We start from the raw sequence: 23,491 nt of genomic DNA on the forward strand, positions 1-23,491 counted from the left end.
TATGGCCAAAACCTCCACAAATCAAACATGTCGGTTTCAACAGATATACGGAAGATACCCCAGGTGGGTAGGAAGTTTATTCCACAGTCCCACACCGAAATAACGGTCTGCCTCGAGGATTCTGGGGGAGGCAAGTCGACATTGAAAAAGAAGAACAACAAACAACTCCATATAGCAACTTACAACATCCGTTCCATGGCAAAAGACGAAAAACTCTACGAACTAGAAGAGGAATTAGGGAATATGAATTGGGATATAATGGGACTATCAGAAGTTAAAAGAAGGGGTGAAGGGTATGTGGACTTACATTCAGGCAACAGGCTATATTATAAAGGCAATGAAGACTATACATACGGTGGAGTAGGTTTCTTAATCAACAAGAAGAGAAAATCACAAATTCAAATAATTGACAGCATCTCAGACAGGGTTACATACATGATTTTAAAACTAAATCCAAAAACCAAATTAAAGATTGTGCAAGTTTATGCTCCAACTGAAAAGGCAACTGATGAAGAAATAAATACTTTTTACGAAGATCTTAAAAAAGCTATAGACACCAACAGAGAATCCAAAATAATAATAATGGGAGATTTTAACGCCAAAATTGGAAGTAAGATTGAAGACTCTGAAAGCAAGATTGGAAATTTTGGATTCGGCACAAGAAACACAAGGGGAGAAAAACTTATGGAATTTCTGGAACAAGAAAACATGTATGTTATGAATACCTTCTACAAAAAGAAACCTAACAGAAAGTGGACATGGGTTGCACCTAACGGAACCACCAAAAATGAAATAGACTATTTTCTCTCAAACAACAAAAGAATATTCGAAGACGTAACAACAATAAACAACGTAACAACGGGTAGTGACCATCGTATAGTTAGAGCAAAAATAAATATTAACATGAAAGAAGAGAGGAAAAGAATATTTAAAAAAACAACGCGAATAGATGCCTTTAAAGTAAAAACAAATGAGACCAATTCCGAGAGGTCTTAGCGGATAAGTTCAAATATGATCCTTCACATAATCAAGATGAAATTGACGAAATTAACAAAAACATCAATAAGAACCTTCTCGAAGCCGGACTACAGGTCGCAAAGAAAACAAGTACTAAAGAAGACAAAATAAGCAACGAAACTAAACAACTAATGACGGAAAGACGACAACTACTAACGCAAAACAAACGCCATACTCAAGAATACATAGAACTTAATAAAACAATTAGAAAAGAACTAAAACGCGACTTACAAAAATGGAACGAGAACTTAATAGAGCGAGTCATTGAAAACAACAGAGGCTTAAAATGTCTAAGACCCGCACTGGGTGTTCAAAAAATCATTAAAATTAAAGACGCCAATAGTAAGGAAGAGAAGGACAAATATAAAATAACAAAAATAGTCGAAGACTTCTACAAAAGCTTGTACAGCTCGCAAAGCCAGCCTAATGAATCAACAAAGGAGAACGTCAAAAGAAAAATAAAAAATGTGGGATCAGAAGTACTACCAAATATAAAGGGATTCGAAATAGAAAGAGCTTTAAAAGAACTAAAAAATAATAAAGCTCCAGGACAGGACGGTATAATTGCCGAGCTCTTGAAAACAAGCAAAACAGTAACAATCCCTATACTAACAGAGCTATTTAATAAATGTCTCCATAATAGCAAGATCCCTAAAGACTGGAACGAAAGTCTAGTAATACTTTTACACAAAAAAGGGGACAAATGTGACCTACAGAATTATAGACCGATATCGTTGCTTAGTCAAGTATACAAACTATTCATGAGAATTATTAACAACCGGTTGACCTACAAAATGGACAATTACCAACCAGTGGAACAGGCTGGCTTCCGCAAAGGATATAGTACATCAGACCATCTGCTGACAATGAGAACATTGATAGAGAAGGCAAATGAATACCAACTACCCGTATTTCTTGCCTTCGTAGACTATGAAAAGGCGTTTGATAGTATCGAGATGTGGGCCATAGAACAAGCTATTAATAATTGTAGAATAGATTCGAGATATAGACAACTAATACATAATATATATGAAAATGCAACTATGATAGTACAACTAGATGAAAATACAAATCCCATCCCTATTAAGAGAGACGTGAGACAAGGAGACGTAATATCGCCAAAGCTTTTCAACCTAGCACTAGAAGACGTCTTCAAAACGACAAATTGGTCAACCTATGGCATTAACGTTAATGGCAAGAAGCTAAATCACCTCAGATTCGCTGACGACATTGTGATTATAGCGAGCTCATTCGAGGAACTGCAAATTATGATAGAGGAACTCGCAGGCAGCTCCCAATACGTCGGCCTAAAAATGAACATGAAGAAAACAAAAATAATGACAAACACAGATGACCTCAGACGCATAACTATAAATGGCAGTGAGATAGAAAAAGTCCAGGAATATATCTATCTAGGCCAAATCCTGAAACTTGACAAAGAAAACCAAAGTGCGGAAATTAATAGGAGAGCAAGACTAGCATGGGCAGGATTTGGAAAACTTGGTTATATACTTAAGAACCGCAAAATACCTCAATATTTGAGGACCAAAGTGTTCAACCAGTGCATCCTTCCTATCATGACATATGGGTGTCAAACCTGGACCCTAACCAAGGCAAATATGAATAAATTAGCCACAACAGAAAGAGCTATGGAAAGAGCAATATTAGGTATACGACTGTCAGATAAAAAGAGGAACGACTGGGTAAGATCAAAAACAAAAGTCGAGGACATAACAACAAAAGTTGCCAAACTTAAATGGAGCTTTGCAGGCCACACTGTTAGACAAAAAGACCAACGTTGGAATGCCACGATACAACATTGGAGACCTTACCAAAGCAAACGACCGAGAGGAAGACCACAGATGAGATGGGTTGATGATATTAAAAGAGTAGCCGGAACGAATTGGAAATATGTTGCTCAGGATAGAGACCGATGGAAGGAGTTGGGAGAGGCCTATGTCCAAACGTGGACGATAGAAGGCTAAGAAGAAGAAGATTTACTACATACCTGCACTGTTTACCTTTTAAAAACATAACCTCAATCTTAAATTTTCTTCTTATTCTTTTCTTTTTTTGGGCTATGGCCTTGACAATTATCCAGTAACCAGGCCTAATATAATTGGAAAATATAATTAAAAGTGTTAAAAATGTTGCTGAGCTATGAAACCAGGTGTCGCTCTTCCGAACTTGCACGGTCCCAATAGTAAATTGGCAATTTCGCAAACTAGTGTTGTCGTTATAAAAAAAAAGACAATAACTTGCATTTCAAAATTTGCAATTAAAATATTATACTAAATATTATGCTGAATATATGCTGCTTCTAAGTGCCCAATTTCGTGATAAAACGTAAAGGGCGTAATACATTTTACGATTGTGTAAAGCTTGTTTGACATAATTCATTAAATCATTAACGTGTGGAAAATGTTGTCTTATATCTTCCGCGACAAGGTTAAGGCCATGAGCTAGACATGTTACATGAATTACATTGCTATAGATATAGAGGTTCTCTAAGTTCTGTGCTGCCTTTACCAAATAACTTGCATTGTCACACCAAATAACATTAATAAATTTTTATCACATGGTATATTATCCGGCAGAAAACGGGACAACTCATCTTGAACAAAAAAGCTGTTATGGTCAAATCATGACCATATGCCTTCTTTAATCTTTAATTAAATGCGCCTTATAACGCCCTCGATAGTCGGTTATTTCGTCAATATAAAATAAATCGAGTTTTCGGCAAAAAATTTTTGAATTATTCTTATGATTTCATCGTAGCCAATCTCGATATATTTTTTAAGGTACTTTTATCGGCACTGTTGAATTTGCAATATCTCTGCAAAAATTAGATAAAAGTGACATTGTTAATTTTTTAATTGGAATTTTTCTCAGATAATAAGGCATGGCAAACGTCTTGGTTAAAAAGTTGCTGCTTGGTTTTTGAGTAACTAACAATGCGCCATTGTCAATTGCCCTTTTAAATTGGGCCCTTTAAGAATTTATTCACACTTTTTAAGACGAGGAGGTGTCTTAGCATGCTGACTGATTAGACATTTTCGATCAGAAGGAATGTCAAACAAAAAGCGACAGCTTATTCACACTTTTTTCAACGGAAACATTGCGATAGCATTTGTTAACATAGCGTTGACCATGGCTTGCATTTGTCTTAAAATGAAAATAGTTACTTACAATTTTAGACTGAACTCGAAAAAATACTTTTCTTCCATCCAAATTTAATTTGGGATATAGGTGGATCCAAGTACTTAGTTTGGGCATCACTACATACACTGCCTCAATACACATATTTACACTGTTTGACGCGAGAGCCATAAATGAATCTAATGTAAATTTCCGAGATTCATACAGCTACTTATTCCTAAAAACTTCACCAACATTTCCAACCTTTTTAGATTTCAAAAAAACTAGTTTCACACAAAGCGTTAATGTATGTTTCATTTCATTTGTATATCAGGGTTGTAATCGTTTAACAGTTTACCAAAAACCTTTTATTACTAATGGCATTATACATTTTTTTTTATAAATATATGCAGATATATGCAATGTCTTGTAAAAATATAAAATGTATGCAAGATAATATACTAGATACGCAAAAAATGCATTTTGGATATATCCCGTTCTCTATATTATACTTTATGTGGATTTTTACAAATTATTACAAAGTCATACTACTGCATACTTACTCGTGGTTTGTGTACGAACATTGTTTTTCTTAACAATTATTTATATGATTAAATTACATTTAAATTAAAAAAGTAAAACCGAAATTCACAACTTTTTATGCACCCACGCACACTGTTAACAAGATCACGGTAAAATGGTGATGAATTTGGGCCAGATGTTTGTGTTTGTTCGCTCAGTGATTTCCCCGTCTGCTTGTTTAATAATTAACCAATTTTATTACTTCATTATAATATTAAAGAGGATGTAGTTTATTTTAAAAGTAAAATAACAAGAGCAGAGCAGAGATAACTCAGGAAATTAATGCGAAGGTTGAATTTTTCTTTGATAGGTAGATTGTAGATAGACAGATCTGCTTGACCTTAGATGAAAAAGGAAAATATGTAGTTCTACGTACCGTGAATTTTTATCCGAAAATTTATCTGAATTATCTACGTAATTATTGTTAGAGAGAAACCGCAGAAGAACGATGAGTGACATAAATAGATATTTTAGATAAAATTAGTATCTACACAATATTATAAACATTAAGATTGTTTTAAATTAGAGCGTGTATAAAAATGTAGAAGGCTGGATACAAATGAAGGGTGTCGGGAGAAAATCATGGATGTCATCAACAAATGATTTTAAGAAAAACGAATTTTAAAGTTATAAGACTATTTACAACAAAAAAAAAATGAGTTGGGAGGTATTAAAGATGGACATAATGATATAAAAATGTATTGATAATATGAACTAATGTAAACAAAGAAAAAAAGTCAAATTGTTTTAAAAAAATAAAAAATTAGTAGCGTAATATCCACTTTTTAACGAAGAAAACAATGGATGTCATCAAGTGCAGGCGTTTAGTCACAGTATAATTCCTGCTTTGTGTTTGTTTCTGATTTGTTTTTTTGGTTCTGTGCTTTTCATTTAATTTAAACAGAATAAAACATTTTAGTTAAAAAATTGGTATTAGCAATAAAATATTTCAGCTTTTACTTGATTTTCTGCTTCCTTTAGTTGTGTTATATTTTCTTACGACTTAATTATTGAAGGACCTGATGTTGGTTGGTACCCATTTTTTCTTTTATTTTTTTTTATTTACCTATCTTTCGCTTCAAGTCCGTAGACTTGCTTTTCACGGTTAGATCATGTGTTGCCTTGTTTTTGCCACTCATTTTTTGTTTACATGGCTTTTTTCTTGAGGAATAGAAACATACTTTCTTTTGCATCTCGAGACTCACAGAACTTAAATAAAAATACTATATATTTATAATCAGTTATAGGAATACAGTTGAAATATAACTGGTTAGGCAAATGGAACTCCGATTCTTTAGGACTTTTAGATTATTTTTAACTGAGCGGAAGAACGAATTGGATCTTCAAGTCTATGCCCATGATATGCATCTCGATGCTACATAGCGAGGGGTTTAGAACTGATGCACAATATTTCCTTCATCTTTTGTATTGCGAAAGAGCATTTTTTCAGATATCTATTGGTAAAAAATTTGGTCCACTCTTTAACAAGATCTTGAGTTACTTAGAAGACAAACAATGGTAATGGTTTTACGCGAGAATTGGATATATTTTCTTCCCAATCTGAAGGCATTTCCATTCTATTTTTGAGGTTGACCAGTCCCATATTTTGTCGCATTCCAAGTAGGAATGCTTTCTCACAGGATAAGTTATGACAATGGACCGCAAATGTTTAAAAACAGTTATCATGTAGTGAATAAATCTTACAACGGTATAGTTTTTATTTTGTCCGCCAGCGCCATCACAATAGATATGACGAAAAATAAATACGTGGCTCGCAGTGCTTGGGTGACAATCATTGTTTTCACCCAATTACGCGTGGACAAATATCGTTTTCTCCCTAAATGGTAAATTTAAACGATTAAAATCTCTGAACATTCATCCTTTTCTACCGATTTGAAGGAATGGTGCGATAGTATTTGTTAAAATCTACAAGACTACGTATAGTCCGTCCGCTATAACTTTTCCCATGCGGTACGATTCATTTTCAATCAAAATCAAATTAAGTCAAAACAGAAAGTGAAACGTAGGCCGATGTATGTAGTATATAGTATACAGTATACAAAATGTATATACACATCCATGTTCGTTTCAATTTATGTTTTGACTTAATTTGATTGAAAATGAATCGTACCGCATGGGAAAAGTTATAGCGGACATTTAGTGACGTCCACGGTTTTCTCCCAACCCCCTTCAAATATGAGTCCTCTGGCCTGTAATTTAGAAATATCTCAAACACTAACAGTCTTGATGGTAAAGAAATGGAGATCTACCAGGAAAAATTTCGTGTAGCTGGCTGTATCTGTATACAGGGTGGGCCAAAGAAAAGAGTCCACCTCGATATTTGCCAGTATTTATTAGATTTTAAGGAAATGCTGAAACAGGCCGAATTATATTTTTATATTGCAATTTTCTGGCATATATTTTATACTAGTTACGTCATCTATCTGAGCGTAATGACGTAATCGATGATTTTTTTAAATAGGAATAGGGGTCGTGTGGTATCTCATTTGAAAGGGTGTTCAATTCTATATTCAGTAATATAAACATTAATATCATTATTTATACAGGATGTCCAAAAAAATTGTTTGAATTAAATTAGTTGACATAAAAAGAAAAATGTATGTAATTTATTTAACTCAAAATACATTGTACTGCCGTTTAAAAATAAAAAAAATGTTTATTTCAGAAATAAACATTTCTTTTCACTTAAATTAAACACAAATAGCCTCCCACCTACCTCTTGGCAGTTTGAACATTTATTTTAAGCTAAAAGCAATCTCTATTTGCCAAATAAACATTTTTTCTATTTCCTGACAGCAATGGAATGTATTTTGAGTTACATACATTCTTCTTTTTGCGTCAATTAATTTAATACAAAAATTATTTTTTGACCACCCTCTATAAATAATGATATTAATGTTTACATCACTGAATTGAGAATTGAACCACCTTTCAAATAAGCTATCACACGATCCATATTCTCATTTAAAAAAATCATTTATTACGTTATCACGCCCAGATGGATGACGTCAGTAGTATGAAATATATATCAAAAAATTGTAATTTAAAAATAAAAATCGACGTGTTTCGGCATTTCCTTAAAATCTAATCACTATTGCCAAATATTGAGGTGGATTATTTTCTTTGGCCCACCCTGTATTATTAATCACAAAAAATTTATTGATATCCTTTATAAAAGGTATATATTTAAGTATATTCAAATGGGAAATAAGCCACAATTTTACCTAAAAATGATTTTATTAACGTTTCGACGCCCAAGTCATTATTTTGTATTTTGACAACGACACCCGACTTGGGCGTCGAAACGTTAATAAAATCATTTTTAGGTAAAATTGTGGCTTATTTCCCATTTGAATATACTTGATTATAAAAATGCCACAAGAAAATAGCTTCAGAACAACATTAGGTATATATTTATTAAAATCCCTTAAAGGACTACATCAAAATCACAAAACGTTTTCAATCTGAAAAAATCATCATTAGGTTTATAACATGCTGACTGATAAAATATGGGGGTAAAACCCTTTAAATGTTTTAAAATTTAATTATGATAGATTTACAGTATTATGTATAATTTAAAGCGATGGATGAAATTGTCCTAGATATGGCTCTATGCATCACAGATCTCCACACACGACACGTGGATTACTCATCTGAAAAATATGTCCTCACATTGCGGAAGATGATTTAGCGACTAACAGTTTGGCCATCAGATAATACTTTGAAACTCAACTACGATTCTTAAGAACCTATACTGGCAACATACTGCAAATCTTCTCATGCTCAACACCTACCAGGTGATATACTTTTAATGGCGAGAGTACATCAGGCTCTGTACTTTCTTTCTTTCTATTCATTGTATTGCCTCTCTAAGGTCTTTCTAGCTCAATATATTCATCATAATATTTAATATGTACTACAAAATTAATCTAAAAAATTTTAAAATTTTTGGGAAACTGCAGTAAGAACTAAGGTGCCTGCCTATTGTCTTAGTGATATCTCAGTGACATGATCATTAAAAATGACGAAGAGAATGATGAAGACACTCTGCCTACTTGTGATATACTCGGGCAATATATTCCACAATATATTGGTAACTTTTCAAAAAAACTAAGTTAGCAAACAAATAAAGGACAGAAGGAGATTTGTCGGAGCCACTTAGAGTAATTTGTGGTCTTCTTCTTCTTCTTCACCTGCCCTCTCCCATCGAAGTTCTTTCGTCTGATCGTCTCGTCTTGTTTCGTCTTCCTTCGATTATTCCTTCAATTATCAACTAAAAAAACCATACATTTCTAAGATATATCCAAAATAAACTGGTTTTCTTTGCTTAACTCATGTCAATAGTTCCTTATCTTTATGCATTCTTTCCAACACTCGATCATCTGATACTCCCTCCACCCACGGTATTCTCAGTAACGGCTGTACAACCACATGTCAAAAGAAGTCAGACGTAACATGGTTCTTGCATTTAATATCCAACCCCCGACTCTGTACAGCAGTCTAAGCAGTACGTATCATTTAATAAACAACTTATCAGAAAAGCTGTTTAAGTCAACCGAAGAAAATTGTATATTAAATTTTTTTAAATTAATAGTAGAACCAGATACCAGATGAGTGTAACACTGGAATAATATATCATATCCACAGAAGAGGCGTTTTTCTTAAATGCTGCAACTGCAGAGGAATTATACTATTAAAGCTAATTTATGTTATGCTGGCCACTCACTTGCGGATATCAAAGAGGCGGATATCGAAGGGCGACTGACAGGCGGTTAACTGAAGGCCAAAATCACCACATACAAGCAGTTTTCGTAAAGGTGTTGGCACGCTCGATCACAAAACTTCATGTGTGTGGCGTCTCAACTGCAGTTCATTAACTTAACTGACATCGTTGAACAAATCTGATTTTTGAAGACGAAATAGCAAACAAAAGCGCAAATAACCCCGATTTTTTACGTAAATTCACTGATATTTATCAATCACACCCTTGTCTATGGAATTTTAAATAAAAGTTGTATATGTCATGGCTTCACAACTGTTATTGTTCTGAAGCTATTTATTTGTGGCATTTTTGTAATTAACTATTCTAATTGAGAAATAAACCACAATTTAACTTGAAAAAATAATTTTATTAACGTTTCGACTTCCTCTTCGGACGTCGTTGTCAAAATACAAAATATTAATAAATTAATCAAAAATGTTGTTGCTTAGTTAAAAAATTCTTCTCATAGTTTATTTAATCTAACTCATTTAGACATTTAGAAATTTAGACATTTATATATTATACATTTTAAAGTAGAAGACTTTAAAATGATATTGCCAATATGTATGAGTTGTTTATTATTATTTATCTCAAATATGTCAACACGCATGGGATAATGAACATAGAGTTCAGTGGAGAGATTTAAGTATAGTCCTGAGAGAAACAGATAGTTTATTTATTAAGCGCAACAGGCCTTGTAGGCCTAGGGCTAAAATGTTTACATTTCGGATTACATAAATAATATAATAAATAGCTTAATATAACTTACATAACTTATAAAACTTATAAATTTTATTTAATTACACTTCAGTCTTTTTATACAATCCTTCACCACCTCCCTCCATCTCCTTCTGTCCAATGCTAGTTCTTTCTATCTCTCAATGTTATTTTTCTTCAAGTCTTCATACACACTGTCCTTCCATCTTTTCCTTGGTCTGCCTTTCCTCCTCTTTTGTATTGGCCTTCGTGAGAGTACCATTTTTGGCATTCGTTTACTTCCCATTCTCTCGATGTGCCTTAGGTATCGTATTCTCTGTGCTTTGATCGTCGTCGTGATCGTTGACTCTTGATATAGTTCTTCCAATTCTTTATTGGTTCTTCTTCTCCACTGACCTTCTATTTTCACACCTCCATATATTGCTCTTTGCATTTTTCTCTCCCACCTTTCTAAAAGGTCTGTTTCTGACTTTTTAAGCACCCATGTTTCGCATGCGTATGTTACTGTATGTCTGATAACAGTCTTATAAATTCTTATTTTTGTTTTCCTTGATACGTATTTGGATTTCAATAATGTGCGTAATGCTCCATATTTTTTATTTCTTTTAGCTATTCTTGCCTTTGTCTCCCCTTCTTCATGACCATTTTCATCTATTTTGGCTCCCAGGTAAATAATTTCTCTGGCTCTTTTGTACGAGTATGTTATTTCTCCATCTATTTGTACTATGATGTTATTCTCTTTTTCTTTTTGGATCTCTCCCATTATCATATACTTTGTCTTTTCTTCATTTATTTTAAGTCCGAATTTTTTGGCTTCTGTTATTATGTTTTTCAATAACTTTTGTAGTTCTTTTTTGCTTGTTGCTAATAGTGGGGAATGCCGTTGTTGATAGTGGGTCTCCTTGTCGTAATCCTTCCTTGGTTTCAAACTTTTTGGATGTATACCCTTTCCAAGCTATTCCGTTTGTTGTGTTTTCCATCGTCATCTTTACCATCCTGACAATTTTACTTGGTATCCCCAATTATTTCATCAGTTCGTACATCTGCTGTCTATTTACTGTGTCGTAAGCCTGCTTAAATTTCTATGAACAAAGCATATAGTACTGCTTTATGTTCGTGACAGGTAGTCTGTATTTATTTTAAGGCAAATATTTGGTCAGTCGTTGATCTGTTGTTTCTAAAACCTGCCTGGTATTCTTCCAGTATTTTTTCTGAATATTGACTTAGCCTTTTTCTTATACTTTGTGCCAAGATTTTGTAAACTATTTCTAATAGTACGATGCCTCTGTGGTTTTCGCATAGCATTCTATCACCTTTTTTATGTATAGGGCATATCCTTGCTATGGTCCACTCTACTGGCATTTTTTCTACTTCCCATATTCTTTGTATCAGGTCTTCTTCTTCTTAAAGTTTCATCTCCTAGCGGAGGTTGGATATCATAATGGCTATGGTTACTTTGTTGGCTGCTGCTCTGAACAGTTGTAATGAACTACAGTTAAACCATTTTCTAAGGTTCCTCAGCCAGGAGATGCGTCTTCTTCCTATGCTTCTTTTTTCTTGGATCCTTCCTTGCATAATAACTCTCAGCAGCTCATATTTCTCTCCTCTGGTAATGTGACCCAAATATTCTGGTTTTCTTGTTTTTATACTGTTCATAATTTCTAACTCCTTATTTAAACGTCGTAGCACTTCAACATTGGTAATCCTTTGAACCCACTGAATTTTCAACATTCTTCTGTAACACCACATTTCGAACGCTACTATTTTTCTTATATGTTGCCTTTTCAATGTCCAAGCTTCCATTCCAGATAGTAATATAGAAAATATGTAGCATCTTAGAGCCCTCAATCTGAGAGGCAACTGAAAGTCTTTGTTTGTAAGCAGTGTCTTCATTTTTATAAATGCTTGCCTTGCAGTTTCAATTCGGACTTTAATTTCTTTGCTTTGGTCATTTTTGTCATCAACCTAGGTTCCCAGATATTTGTATGTCTTTACTTTTTCTATTTGGGTTTGCTCTAGTATTAACCTTTCATTTCCATGTTGTGTTTTTGAGACAATCATAAATTTAGTTTTTTTCTTGTTTATTTTGAGTCCATATCGAATGCAATAATCGTTAATTCTATTTAACAATTCTTGTAGCGACTGAAGGGTGTCTGCCAATATAACGGTGTCATCAGCGAATCTTATGTTATTTACTGTTCTTCCGTTTATAGAGATTCCATCACTTAGTTCCGCTATCGCTTCCTGAAATATGGCTTCACTGTACACGTTAAACAGTAGCGGCGACAGTACACAACCCTGTCTTACCCCTCTCTTTATATCAATACTCTCGGATTCTTGTTCGTCTATCTTTATATTGGCCTTTTGATTCCAATACAGATTGATGATAATTCGTAAGTCTCGTCTGTCTATATCTCTGTTTTTCAATAATTCTATTAGTTTTTCATGTCGAAGTCGAACGCTTTTTCGAAGTCGATGAAACAGGAATAAATATCTAGGTTAATATCTAAGCATCTTTGAGAGAGGACATTAAATGCAAACAATGCCTCTCTTGTTCCAAGTCCTTTGCGGAACCCAAATTGGGTATCATCCATATCATTTTCTACCTTTCTGTATAATCTTCCATGAATCACCTTTAGAAATATTTTGAGGGTATGGCTTATTAGTTATATTGTCCTATAGTCTGAACAATCTTTGGCATATATTGTTTTAGGTATTGTTACAAAGGTGGACACCAACCATTCCTGAGGTATTTTTCCGGTTTTATATACTTCATTAAACAGATCCAGTAGTACAGGTAGAGTTTCATCGTCTAGACATTTCAGTAATTCTGCAGGTATTTCGTCTGGACATACAGTTTTTCCGTTTTTTGCGTTTCGTGTTGCTTGTTCGATTTCCTCCAGTATGATCTCTGGTCCCGTTTCGCTATCGATTTCTTCCGGTTCTTGTCTATTATCCTCAAACAGATCTGTTATGTACGCCTTCCACTTTTTAAATTTCTCTTTGACTTCTATAATAATTTTTCCATTTAAGTCTTTAAGAAGGCCATCTATCTTTTTTGCTGTGTATTTGTGATTTCCTTTATTTTCTTATGCATATTAAAGCTATCATGTTTTTTAGAATATTCCTCTATTTCACTGCATTGATTTGTCAGCCAGGTGGATTTGGCCTCTTTTATTTTCTTTATCATTAACCTCTGTATTTCTTTGTATTTTGACTTATTCCTTCCTTTATGTTTTCTTCTTTCCTCCATTAACTCTAGGATTTCTGAAGTCATCCATCTCTGTTTTTTTCTTATTTTTGTCTGTAATATTTTCTTTCCTGCCTCTACTAACGTTTCTTGTATCATGTTCCATTTGTCATTAACATCTGTTGTCTTTATCACGTCTTGTTTGATATTCGTTAAGTTATCATTTATTTCTTGTTTTAAACTCTGACGTATAGGTTCTTCTTTTATCTTTGAGACATCGAATCGTGGTATATTTGTTTTTTTGGATCTTTTTTAATTTTATCTTCATTACGCCTACTAGTGGATTATGGTCTGATATCTCTTTCTGTAGTCTTTTTCCTCCTGATTTTATCATTTCTGCCGATATTTCTGTTATTCCTGGGTTTTTGTTATTTTTCAAGCTCTTTATTTCTTGTTCTGTGGGTATTTCTATTGCTATCTGATCCCCTTCAATTTCCTGGTTTGTTTCCTTTTGTTCTTCACTCTTATTTAGCAGTTCTGTGAAATAGTTTTGCCAGTTTTCCATTATTTTTTCCGGCTCATTTAGCAACATCCCTTTATCATTTCTCATATATGGGTTGTTTTTTTGATATCCTCTCTCCATTTTTTTGCTTCCTGGTAGAATGATCTTATTTTTTTTGAAATTTTTCTTCTATTTTTTCAGTTGTTTTCTCGTTGTATTTTCTGTTTTTGCTTCTACATACATTCTTCATCATACCAATCTTTTGTTTTGTGTTTTCTTTTGGTTTTCGCTAGGATTGCTTTATTTGTGTTCAAGATTGCTCCTTTTATATATTTTCCCATTGTTTGTCTGGGTTTGACGTTTCTTGCTCCCTGATTAGTCTGTTGGTTATTCCCTGTTTATACTTCTTCTGTGTGTTGTTATCTTTTAATAGTGAAACAGATAGTAAAAAAAGAAAACTCAAAGAAGCGGCTCTAATTATGTTAAATGAAACCAAATTTCTCGGTAGAATGCAGTAGGAAGTGATTACCCATACTAAAAGAGGAAGTCAATAGAAAAAGACATATCGAGGATATTTTATATTTTAGTATTATTTATATATCTATGTGTTATTAATATTATTTATAATTTGAAATAACATACATATAAAGTCAGACCTTGGTGTTAGTTTTGAGAGTAAACTGAATGTAAGACCAAATGCTTACAATGTTGGGATAGTATCACTAGTTTTTTCCTGGGTTTTCCTCGTGATTTACTATGGAATCACTAACACGAGACTTTCACTGTGACCGTTGCATGTGGTTGTCTTTTTAAAGGCAGATCACATGCTATGATTTTTTTGTGACGGATATTCTTGACTTAAAGTTGATTTCATGTAACCGAATAAACTATCTTTCAATAAAGTCGTCCAAGGAACGCAACTCATATATATTGGCAATATAATTTTAAAGTCTTCTACTTTAAAATGTATAATATATGTCTGAGTTGCCGACATAAATAAATAAAAAGTCAGAATAAATAAATTATTAGCAGAATTTGTTTACTAAGCAACAACATTTTTGTTTAATTTAATATTTTGTATTTTGACAACGACGTCCGAAGTGGAAGTCGAAACGTTAATACCATTATTTTTTTCAAGTTAAATTGTGGCTTATTTCCTAATTAGAATAGTTAATTATTTCAAAACTGCTAAATACCTTAATGTTGCAATTAGTCTTTCTTCCGCAGTAATGGCACTTGTCATTCTAGTATTTTAATTTGTAATAAATTTAAGGTGTCACTAATTTTATTAGTTTTTTAAAACATGTTTCATCCATTCGTTTGGGTTTCTAGCACAATTATTAACGCTTTTTTCGCGAGAGGGACATGCACATCTGGTCGACAACTGCACTGTGTGTGTAATGCCTCCTCTACACATCGGCAGACGCGTCCGCGGACGGCATCTGCGTATGCATCCGCAGATGTGTCGATGGAGTAATTTGATCGTTTGTTGTTTATATATCACGTCGGCGGACGCGTCTGCGAAATATCCGATTGTTGTCGATTTTCCTAGCACAGACCAAAGGGTTTCGGTGCAAAACCCTTTGCGCCCGATGCCTCTCCACACATCTGACCTCTGACGTCTACGACGCATTAGTTTTCGCGGTGAATTCAAAGTAGATATTGCGTCACCCGAGAATTAACACAGATGGGTGGTCAGCTCGTGATGATACATCGACAGATGCATCCGCAGACGCGTCTGCCGATGTGTAGAGGAGGCATAAGAGTTGTGATTCTCTACAGATCTTAACTGAAGGAAATGATCGTCAGATAACGAACTGATTCTAGTATGTGTCGGTTTTCGATAACCGCCTTCATTCCTGGCCTGCATGCCATGGCCTCTTCGATATCCGTAAGTGAGTGGCTACCATTAGGACGGAGCGTGCACGATACGTGCCGTAGAACAATAGCAAGCGCACGTCCCCGGCACTCACCGGTGTCGGCTCGTTCCGTTGTATAATAAACTAGCAAATTCTTTTCATATCAGACGATTCTTCAACATGCCCCGTAAAACAGTCTTGCAGTCCACGTCCCCGTCCTAAGATATTTCCCGCTTAAATTGCAACTTTTAAAATGTTCTCGTCCATCCTATGTGTTCGGACAATACCCTACGATTTTCAGATAAATACACTTTCAGAATAATATTTGGAAAATGAAATAAAAATATATGGCAACCTATGTTTTGTACTCAAGCAACTCAAACAATTAGGTATGGTGTATAATAAGTAAAGTAAATCTTCTTTTCACTTTCAAGATATATGTGCAAAAACAAATTGAATGATAGTTTATGATTAATAAATAATTTTAACAATAAAATTATAATTAAAAAAAAATTAACGATCCATGAAGTTTATTTTGCTAGATCAAACTATAAACTTTTAACACTATATCCGTGCACAGTGTAGCAGAAACTAATAAAATTATAAAATTTAGACTTCAGTTTAATTTTAGGTTCCTAAATAAATATTACGGGAAGAAAGTGAGAAATAAAAAGTATTAAAAAACTGCAAATTTTATATTATCAAATAACAAAGGAGAAATCTTTAAAGTTAACTTCAATGTCAAGTCAATAATCCCGATAGTAATGGACATGGACATGTGGAATAAAAATGTTTATCGCCAACCGTCACTAAAGTCATTCATTATTGTACTCATTTGACGCCATTTGCGGCAGTAAAGTAACACTTTATTGTACTGAAAGAAGAATTTTACTTTACCTGCCACGATTAATCAAATTAACCGAGATTGAATGTAAGTGGTCAATGGCAGTAATCGATTATTTATTTGAGTGAACTTAAAATTTATTTACTTTAATTATTGAAAATATTGTAGACAATTTACATTATTATTAATTAAATTTATGCCAAAAAGTAAAATTCTGTAATATTTTGCAATTATTATATTCATATAAAATTAATCAAAATTTTACCGATTTAGTAATTATTCAATATTGATAACTATCTATCGATTAAAAATCGAAAGCGACATGCAGAAGTCATCTGTCATCACTGTCATATTTAAAAAATTTAAATTAAAAATTGTATTTATTGTAATAAAAGTGTTAAAACGAATATCAAATTATAGTACAGTAGTGCTGCTTTGGAAATGGAAGAAATTACATGTTCGCCACCTGAAATACGCAAGAAATCGTTAGAGGCAGTTTCAGAGCTTCTCCCAGCAAAATCCATCGAAAAATACAATAGGCAATATGACATATTTGAAGCATGTCGTGAAAAAAATAGTATTACAAATTATAGTGAAAGTGTTTTACTAGCATATTTCTCTGAATTGTCTAAAGAATATTCTCCATCAAGTATGTGGTCCTATTATTCAATGTTAAAGGCAACTTTGACCACAAATAAAGACATAAATATAAGCAATTATAAAAAACTTATAGCTTTTTTAAAACAAAAAGGAAGAAATTACATTCCCAAAAAATCAAAAACCCTGCCACCAAGAAGAAGTGCGAAATTTGTTATTAAATGCACCTGATAACGATTATTTAATGATGAAGGTAATTCAACAAAAATAAAATTACTATTACATATTATATTGTACGTAAAGTTCTTTTTCATATCCTTGAATCTACCATGATTTATGTATAATGTCTTTTCATTTGATGTCAATTATTTTCTTTACATTTTTTACTTGCCTATTTGTTCTTTTTATACCAAATATCGGTCGTGCCTACCAAGTGGTTGCGTAGGCTAGCGGTATGTGTATCTAGTTACGGACCTGTTAGTACTTGGTTCGAATCCGCCGTAAGGAAAACTTTTTTTCCACCTACCTCTACCCAAAGTATACTTTTCCGGACCTGATTGTAGGGAGCAAAGTTGTACTTTTCCTCCCTAGGGAGGAAAAGTAAAAGTGACGTTTTGGTATTTCATTAATGAAATATAACTTATTGACGCCCTGTACAATATATATGTTATATTACTTAAGTAGCTATACATTTTAACGTTTGTTTATAAAACACCCTGTATTTTGTAGAATGGTAAAAAACAGTAAATTGTTATTTTGGTTTAACAATGTTTACATTAATAATTTGACAATTTTGTTGGAAAGTTACATAAATAAATTAAGTAAAAATGAAAAATGACTTGTTATTAATTTGAGGAAGGTGGAAAAACCATATGTATAACATGGGAGTAAAGTGCCTTTTCCTCCCTTGAATTATTACTGCCCTCCGCTACGCGTCGGGCAGTAAACTTCATTCTCGGGAGGAAAAGTAGCACTTTCCTCCCTTGTTATACAAATAGCTATTGTTTAATATTAATGGTTATTGACATACTTAGACTATTATAAGGACTTAAGTACACGCACCCTTTTTTCATTAGAATGAAGGATGTAATTAAGTAAGTGTTAATGTTTTTTATGATTGGCGATAAAATTTTGTATGCACCACGTCAGTAAAAACTCTTTATCGAACTCCTCTGTTATTCGCCTTGCTCGCTACGCTCGCTCGGCTCATAATATCAGACTCGTTCGATAAAGAGTCACTTTACTGACTTGGTACATAAATAACTATTATCATGAAGGCGATATAGAGCAGATCAAGAAAGCAAAAGGCTTTTAAGATTTACAAATTTGGATAGCCTTGTATGGATAACTAGTCAATACCGCCGATGCCAACCACCGTTCAACAACCTAGTGAAAAATGGCATCGAAAACTCTAAAATTGGTATTTTTTCGAAATTTTAAATTGTTTAATTCAACTTTACGCTTGAATAATGAGACCTGGAAATGAAATAAATCTATGAAAAAACTAGAAATAAGAAATCCAAAAAATGAATAGCACAAAATGAAAAAACGAACACAGCGAAGCTGGCAAAGAAAATAGACACGAATAAAAATATACATACAGTGCTTTTCAGATAAACTTATTTTATAAACTTTTCATCCACCTTAAACTAAGCCCTGATTTTTAGAAAAAGCGCAAAAACACGTCAAATAATATTTGAAAGGGGAGACATTATGTCATATTTAAGCTTGCCGGGAAAGGCACCCTCTCACCCCCCGTATCTTCCCTTAATTTTTTTTACTTCCCGCTTTTTTATTTTATATTTGGATTCTCTTCTTTGTACGGATTTCAAAAATGTATAACATTATGATGCTAAAAGTGATTAGTTTATGAGAAAAATAATTACAAAATCAAGAAAACTGAATTGAAAAACAAATATTTTTTTAACAATTTTAATTTAAAATTACAATTTTAATTTAATTTCACTATGAAAAATTTTAATAATAATTATTCCAAATTTTAACAATAATTATTTAAAATTTCCAAAGTCATTTTGAATACTTATTGTAATTTTTGGTAATGAAAGGTTCATTCTAAATGTTTGTAATAAAACGGTTAAAAAAATAATTTTTGTAAATCCAGTTTTCTTGTTTTTGTATTTATTTTTCTGATAAACTAATCACTTTAAGCATCATATTTGTTCTACATTTTTGAAATCAGTACAAATAAGGGAATCCAAATATAAAATAAAAAAGGTGAAAGTACTTTAAAAAATTATTGGATGATTGCCTTTTCCAGCAAGCTTAAATATGGCATAATATCTCCCTCTTCAAATATTATTTGACGTATTTTTGGGCTTTTTCTAAAAATCAGTGGTTCAAAAGTTAGTTAAGGTGGATAGTTTTATCGGAAAAGCACTCTGTGTAAATTTACAAATAGACTAAGGAACAAAAGCAGTAAGATATTGTTGTGTAATTTTTTTATGGGAAAAATTTATAAAATAAATTTATATCCGAGACCACGAGATCATGGATTCTCATCGCCCTGTATATGATCAAAAATTGTAAATATTATAATTTATAGATAGAGGAAATAAAAAATTTAGTATATCAAAGTGTGTAAATAATTTATTTCTTTAGCTGAGCGCTTTCGACATAAACGTCATCATCGGAGCTAATGCTAAAATAAAAAAAAGAGGTCTTGTAAGAAAAAGAAGTACAAAACTCTTTTTTTTTACTTACGTCAATTGTTAAAACAATTTTTTTAACAATTGACGTAAGTAAAAAAAAGAGGTTTGTACTTCTTTTTCTTACAAGACCTCTTTTTTTATTTTAGCATTAGCTCCGATGATGACGTTTATGTCGAAAGCGCTCAGCTAAAGAAATAAATTATTTACACACTTTGATATACTACATTTTTTATTTCCTCTATTCATTCAAGTGTGTACAAACTTATCAATCTTTCAACTATTTTTTATTATAATTTAGTTAGTAAACAGTGTTTTCGCGGAAAGTGAAATCATTAAGGTGGTTTGTTAATGGTTGTCTGAACGAACTTAGACAATGGTGCGGGAAGATTAGAAAGTACCTTTTATTTCGCTTTGGAATCGACAATAGGACATATGTAAATGATTCGTAGAAGGAGAGACAGTAAACAAATTTATTAAGTTTAGAATTTAAAGCTTTTTGTTTAGCATTTTGAAACAACGAAAAGTAATTTGGTATCTCCTAGAATTTAACAGAATGGAAAAGTTGTATACAAAATAAATGGGTTCTTAAGAAATGAAAATATGGATGTAGTGGGTAGAGAGGATGTTTGTGATTGGCGGAGGAAGATAGATGGAAGGGATGAGAGTGTTGAGTCTGAGTTTGAGGGAGAAAAAATGGTCACTGTATAATGAATATCTGGAGAGTACAGTCCAGTTTTAAAAAAGTGAGAAATCGGTGTAAAGTGGTGAAATTGGCCTTTGCGAGCAGAATCGTGGTAAAACGAAATCGTTGACCGAGTTGAGAAGCTAATTTTCCTTGTGTCCAAGGAGATTCCTGTTTTCTGTGTAGAACGAGTAGCCGGTGGGTATAAATTTGTACAAGATATCGAACAGAGAGAAATACAGAGCTTAATAATATATACATAATAGTAATACAGAGCTTAATAATATAACATACAAAACATAAGAAACAATCATCATCATCATCATCATGATGCAACCTCTTCTGTCCACTGCTGGACATAGGTCTCTCCCATTCTTCGCCACTCTTCACGGTTCTGTGCTTCTTGTTGCAATTTCTTGGATATTCGGTTAATGTCGTCCATCCAGCGTGTTGGTGGTCGTCCTCTGCTGCGTTTGTCTTCTCTTGGGCGCCAGTCAATTAGTTTTCTGGTCCATCTTGAGTCTTTCAGTCGCGCTAGGTGACCTGCCCAATTCCATTTCAGCTTGGCTATACGTTCAACGACATCAGTGATACCTAAGAAACAATATCAACAAGAAATAAGAAAGGAAGGCATGATCGACAATAGAGAGGATATTCAAAAAACAACAAAAGAAGAAATTACGGAAGCCATTGACAACTTAAAATTGGGAAAATATCCAGGCCAAGATAAAATCACAGCTGAAATGCAGGCATCACTAGGGCCTGCGATATACAAGGAAGGTAATAGTGACAATGCTACGCTTCAACCGCCTAGTTTCACCTAAAGTACTGATTTTGTTCAGGCTGAGTCGACCTGGGGCCTACAGACATAGACATTTAAAAATGTGTAGATGTTCTTCGATTATTTAGAAATGTGTAGATTCTCTCCTTGTCGTCGACCTTCTGCATGGAAGTCAGACATCCTACTGCCTGAGTTATCCGGTCCTATAGCCTATATTTTATTTAAGAATCCTTAATATATCTTTTATGGATTTTACTATTTTTTTTGTGATTAATGGTAGAGTCCTTTTCATGAGCATTTTTCAGTGCGTCGCAGTTTTTCGATTTCTTTCTAACGCATTAAATTGTATCTGACAGGAAAAAAAGCACGTCTGTGATTAGAGACATTTATTTTATTTATAACATTTATTCTAGTTGTCGATAGATGTCGCTATAATCGACAAAAATATTTACGGATTATATAATATATCTACGAATATATAGTACGTCCGCTATAACTTTTCCCATGCGGTACGATTCATTTTCAATAAAATTAAGTCAAAACATAAATTAAAACGAACGTCGATGTGCATATACATTTTGTATACTGTATACTATATACTACTTTCACTTTCTGTTCTGACTTAATTTGATTGAAAATGAATCGTACCGCATGGGAAAAGTTATAGCGGACGGACTATAATCTGTACAATTTATAAGACTATACAAAACGAAGAAAATACCATTTTATAAATGCAGTAAACACAATTGATTTTTTTTATGCCAAATTGCAAACAAAATGTGACAACTGTCAGATTTAACTAAAATGTCATGTTAGAATAAATATTATAAATGTGTATTTATCACGGACTTGCCTTTTTTCTATCATTTGTGACCTGAAAAATGGTCATAAAAATGACTTTATACACTCAGCTAGGGGAAAAATTTTTTCCTTGTGGATTTCTGAAAACTACTTACTTATAGTAACAAAATGATAATAATATGTTGATAAAGTTTATAGTGAATTCTTATTTGTTATGTCATCTTAAATTATTATAATATTTTCCCACAGCTAAATAATATTTTATCCTTTGAATTAATATTACCCAATCCATTGATAAATTTGTTAGGCACAATAAATATTTTACAAACAATATTATTAAAAATTATTCGTAACTAAAATTATTCGAAAGGCATGTCTCGATGATTTGTTGTATTAAGTTCCCATCAATTATCAACGAGTTAAACAGTCCTTTTATTTATAGAGGTGTTCATTACAAAATAATTGATGGCAAGACAAGTACTGCCCAGTGTTGCAAGAGATATTTACAGTGTGGCGAATACAACGATCCAAACCAGTCTGGAGAGTAAAAGTTTTTTATGGCAATACTTATAATACGTACATTTACCAAGTTTGGTAATAAAATACTATCGAAATATCCGATATTCGATAAAGAGAATATAAATTTACCTTTTTTAATAGTCTAAGATCCGAATATAGGTCGATTTCGTTTTTTTAAATAAATTTCATACATAGACAAATGGGTTCTAGCATGGGTTGCCTATCAAAATCGTGTCGTAGCTATCCGATAAGGGGGGGCTGTAGGGGTCGAAAAGGAAGAGCCTAAGAAGCTTTGGTTTCATATATACAATTTGAATAACTTTGTTAATATTAACTGTAAACTAAATCCACTTTGTTATTTGTAAAGATTTCAATGAAATTTTGGGAATAGCCTCTACTTATCTCCCAATTCAAAGTCTACCCTATGCTGATGTGTGCTTTTATCTTGGGGATGGGTCCCACCCCTTCTAGGGGGTAGAAAATTTCTTGGTTAAAATAACCACCGAAGTGGCTAGAGAACTGAATTGTAAGCAAAAACTGTTTTATAATTTTCTTTTGAAAACTCAATATTTATTCGTGGTTGAAAATTGGCCATTTTCTTTGAAACATAACACCTTTTCGAACGGTTTTTACACATATCTTAAAAAGTAGGTATGCATCTAACTAAAAAAACTACATAAAACATTTTTGTAGCTTATAAAAAACCAAAGAGACTAGTTCTTTCATAAATCTTCTAGTTATAATATAAAAAGAGATATGGTAGGTGAAAATAGTTTGTTTTTTGATGCATGCTCAAATCGTTGTATTCAA

At 32.9% G+C, this 23,491-nt stretch overlaps 1 protein-coding gene across 2 annotated transcripts in view; it reads right to left on the bottom strand.

Annotated features, from left to right (window-relative positions):
• The window catches only part of LOC114347656 (mucin-4-like), a 267,012-nt gene that overhangs the window by 105,639 nt on the left and 137,882 nt on the right, over window positions 1–23,491 (bottom strand). Inside the window, exon 1 of one of the 2 annotated variants that reach the window (XM_028298361.2) lies at window positions 4,719–4,831. The exons of the other annotated variant lie outside the window; for it this stretch is intronic. Within the exon in view, the coding sequence (XP_028154162.2) occupies window positions 4,719–4,739 (21 nt within the window). The 5' untranslated portion in view covers window positions 4,740–4,831. Of the gene's footprint in view, window positions 1–4,718; window positions 4,832–23,491 lie in introns of those variants that run through there. 2 annotated transcript variants of the gene reach the window in all.

Source organism: Diabrotica virgifera, chromosome 1 (assembly GCF_917563875.1).
Source record: "Diabrotica virgifera virgifera chromosome 1, PGI_DIABVI_V3a".
Lineage (NCBI taxonomy): Eukaryota > Metazoa > Arthropoda > Insecta > Coleoptera > Chrysomelidae > Diabrotica > Diabrotica virgifera.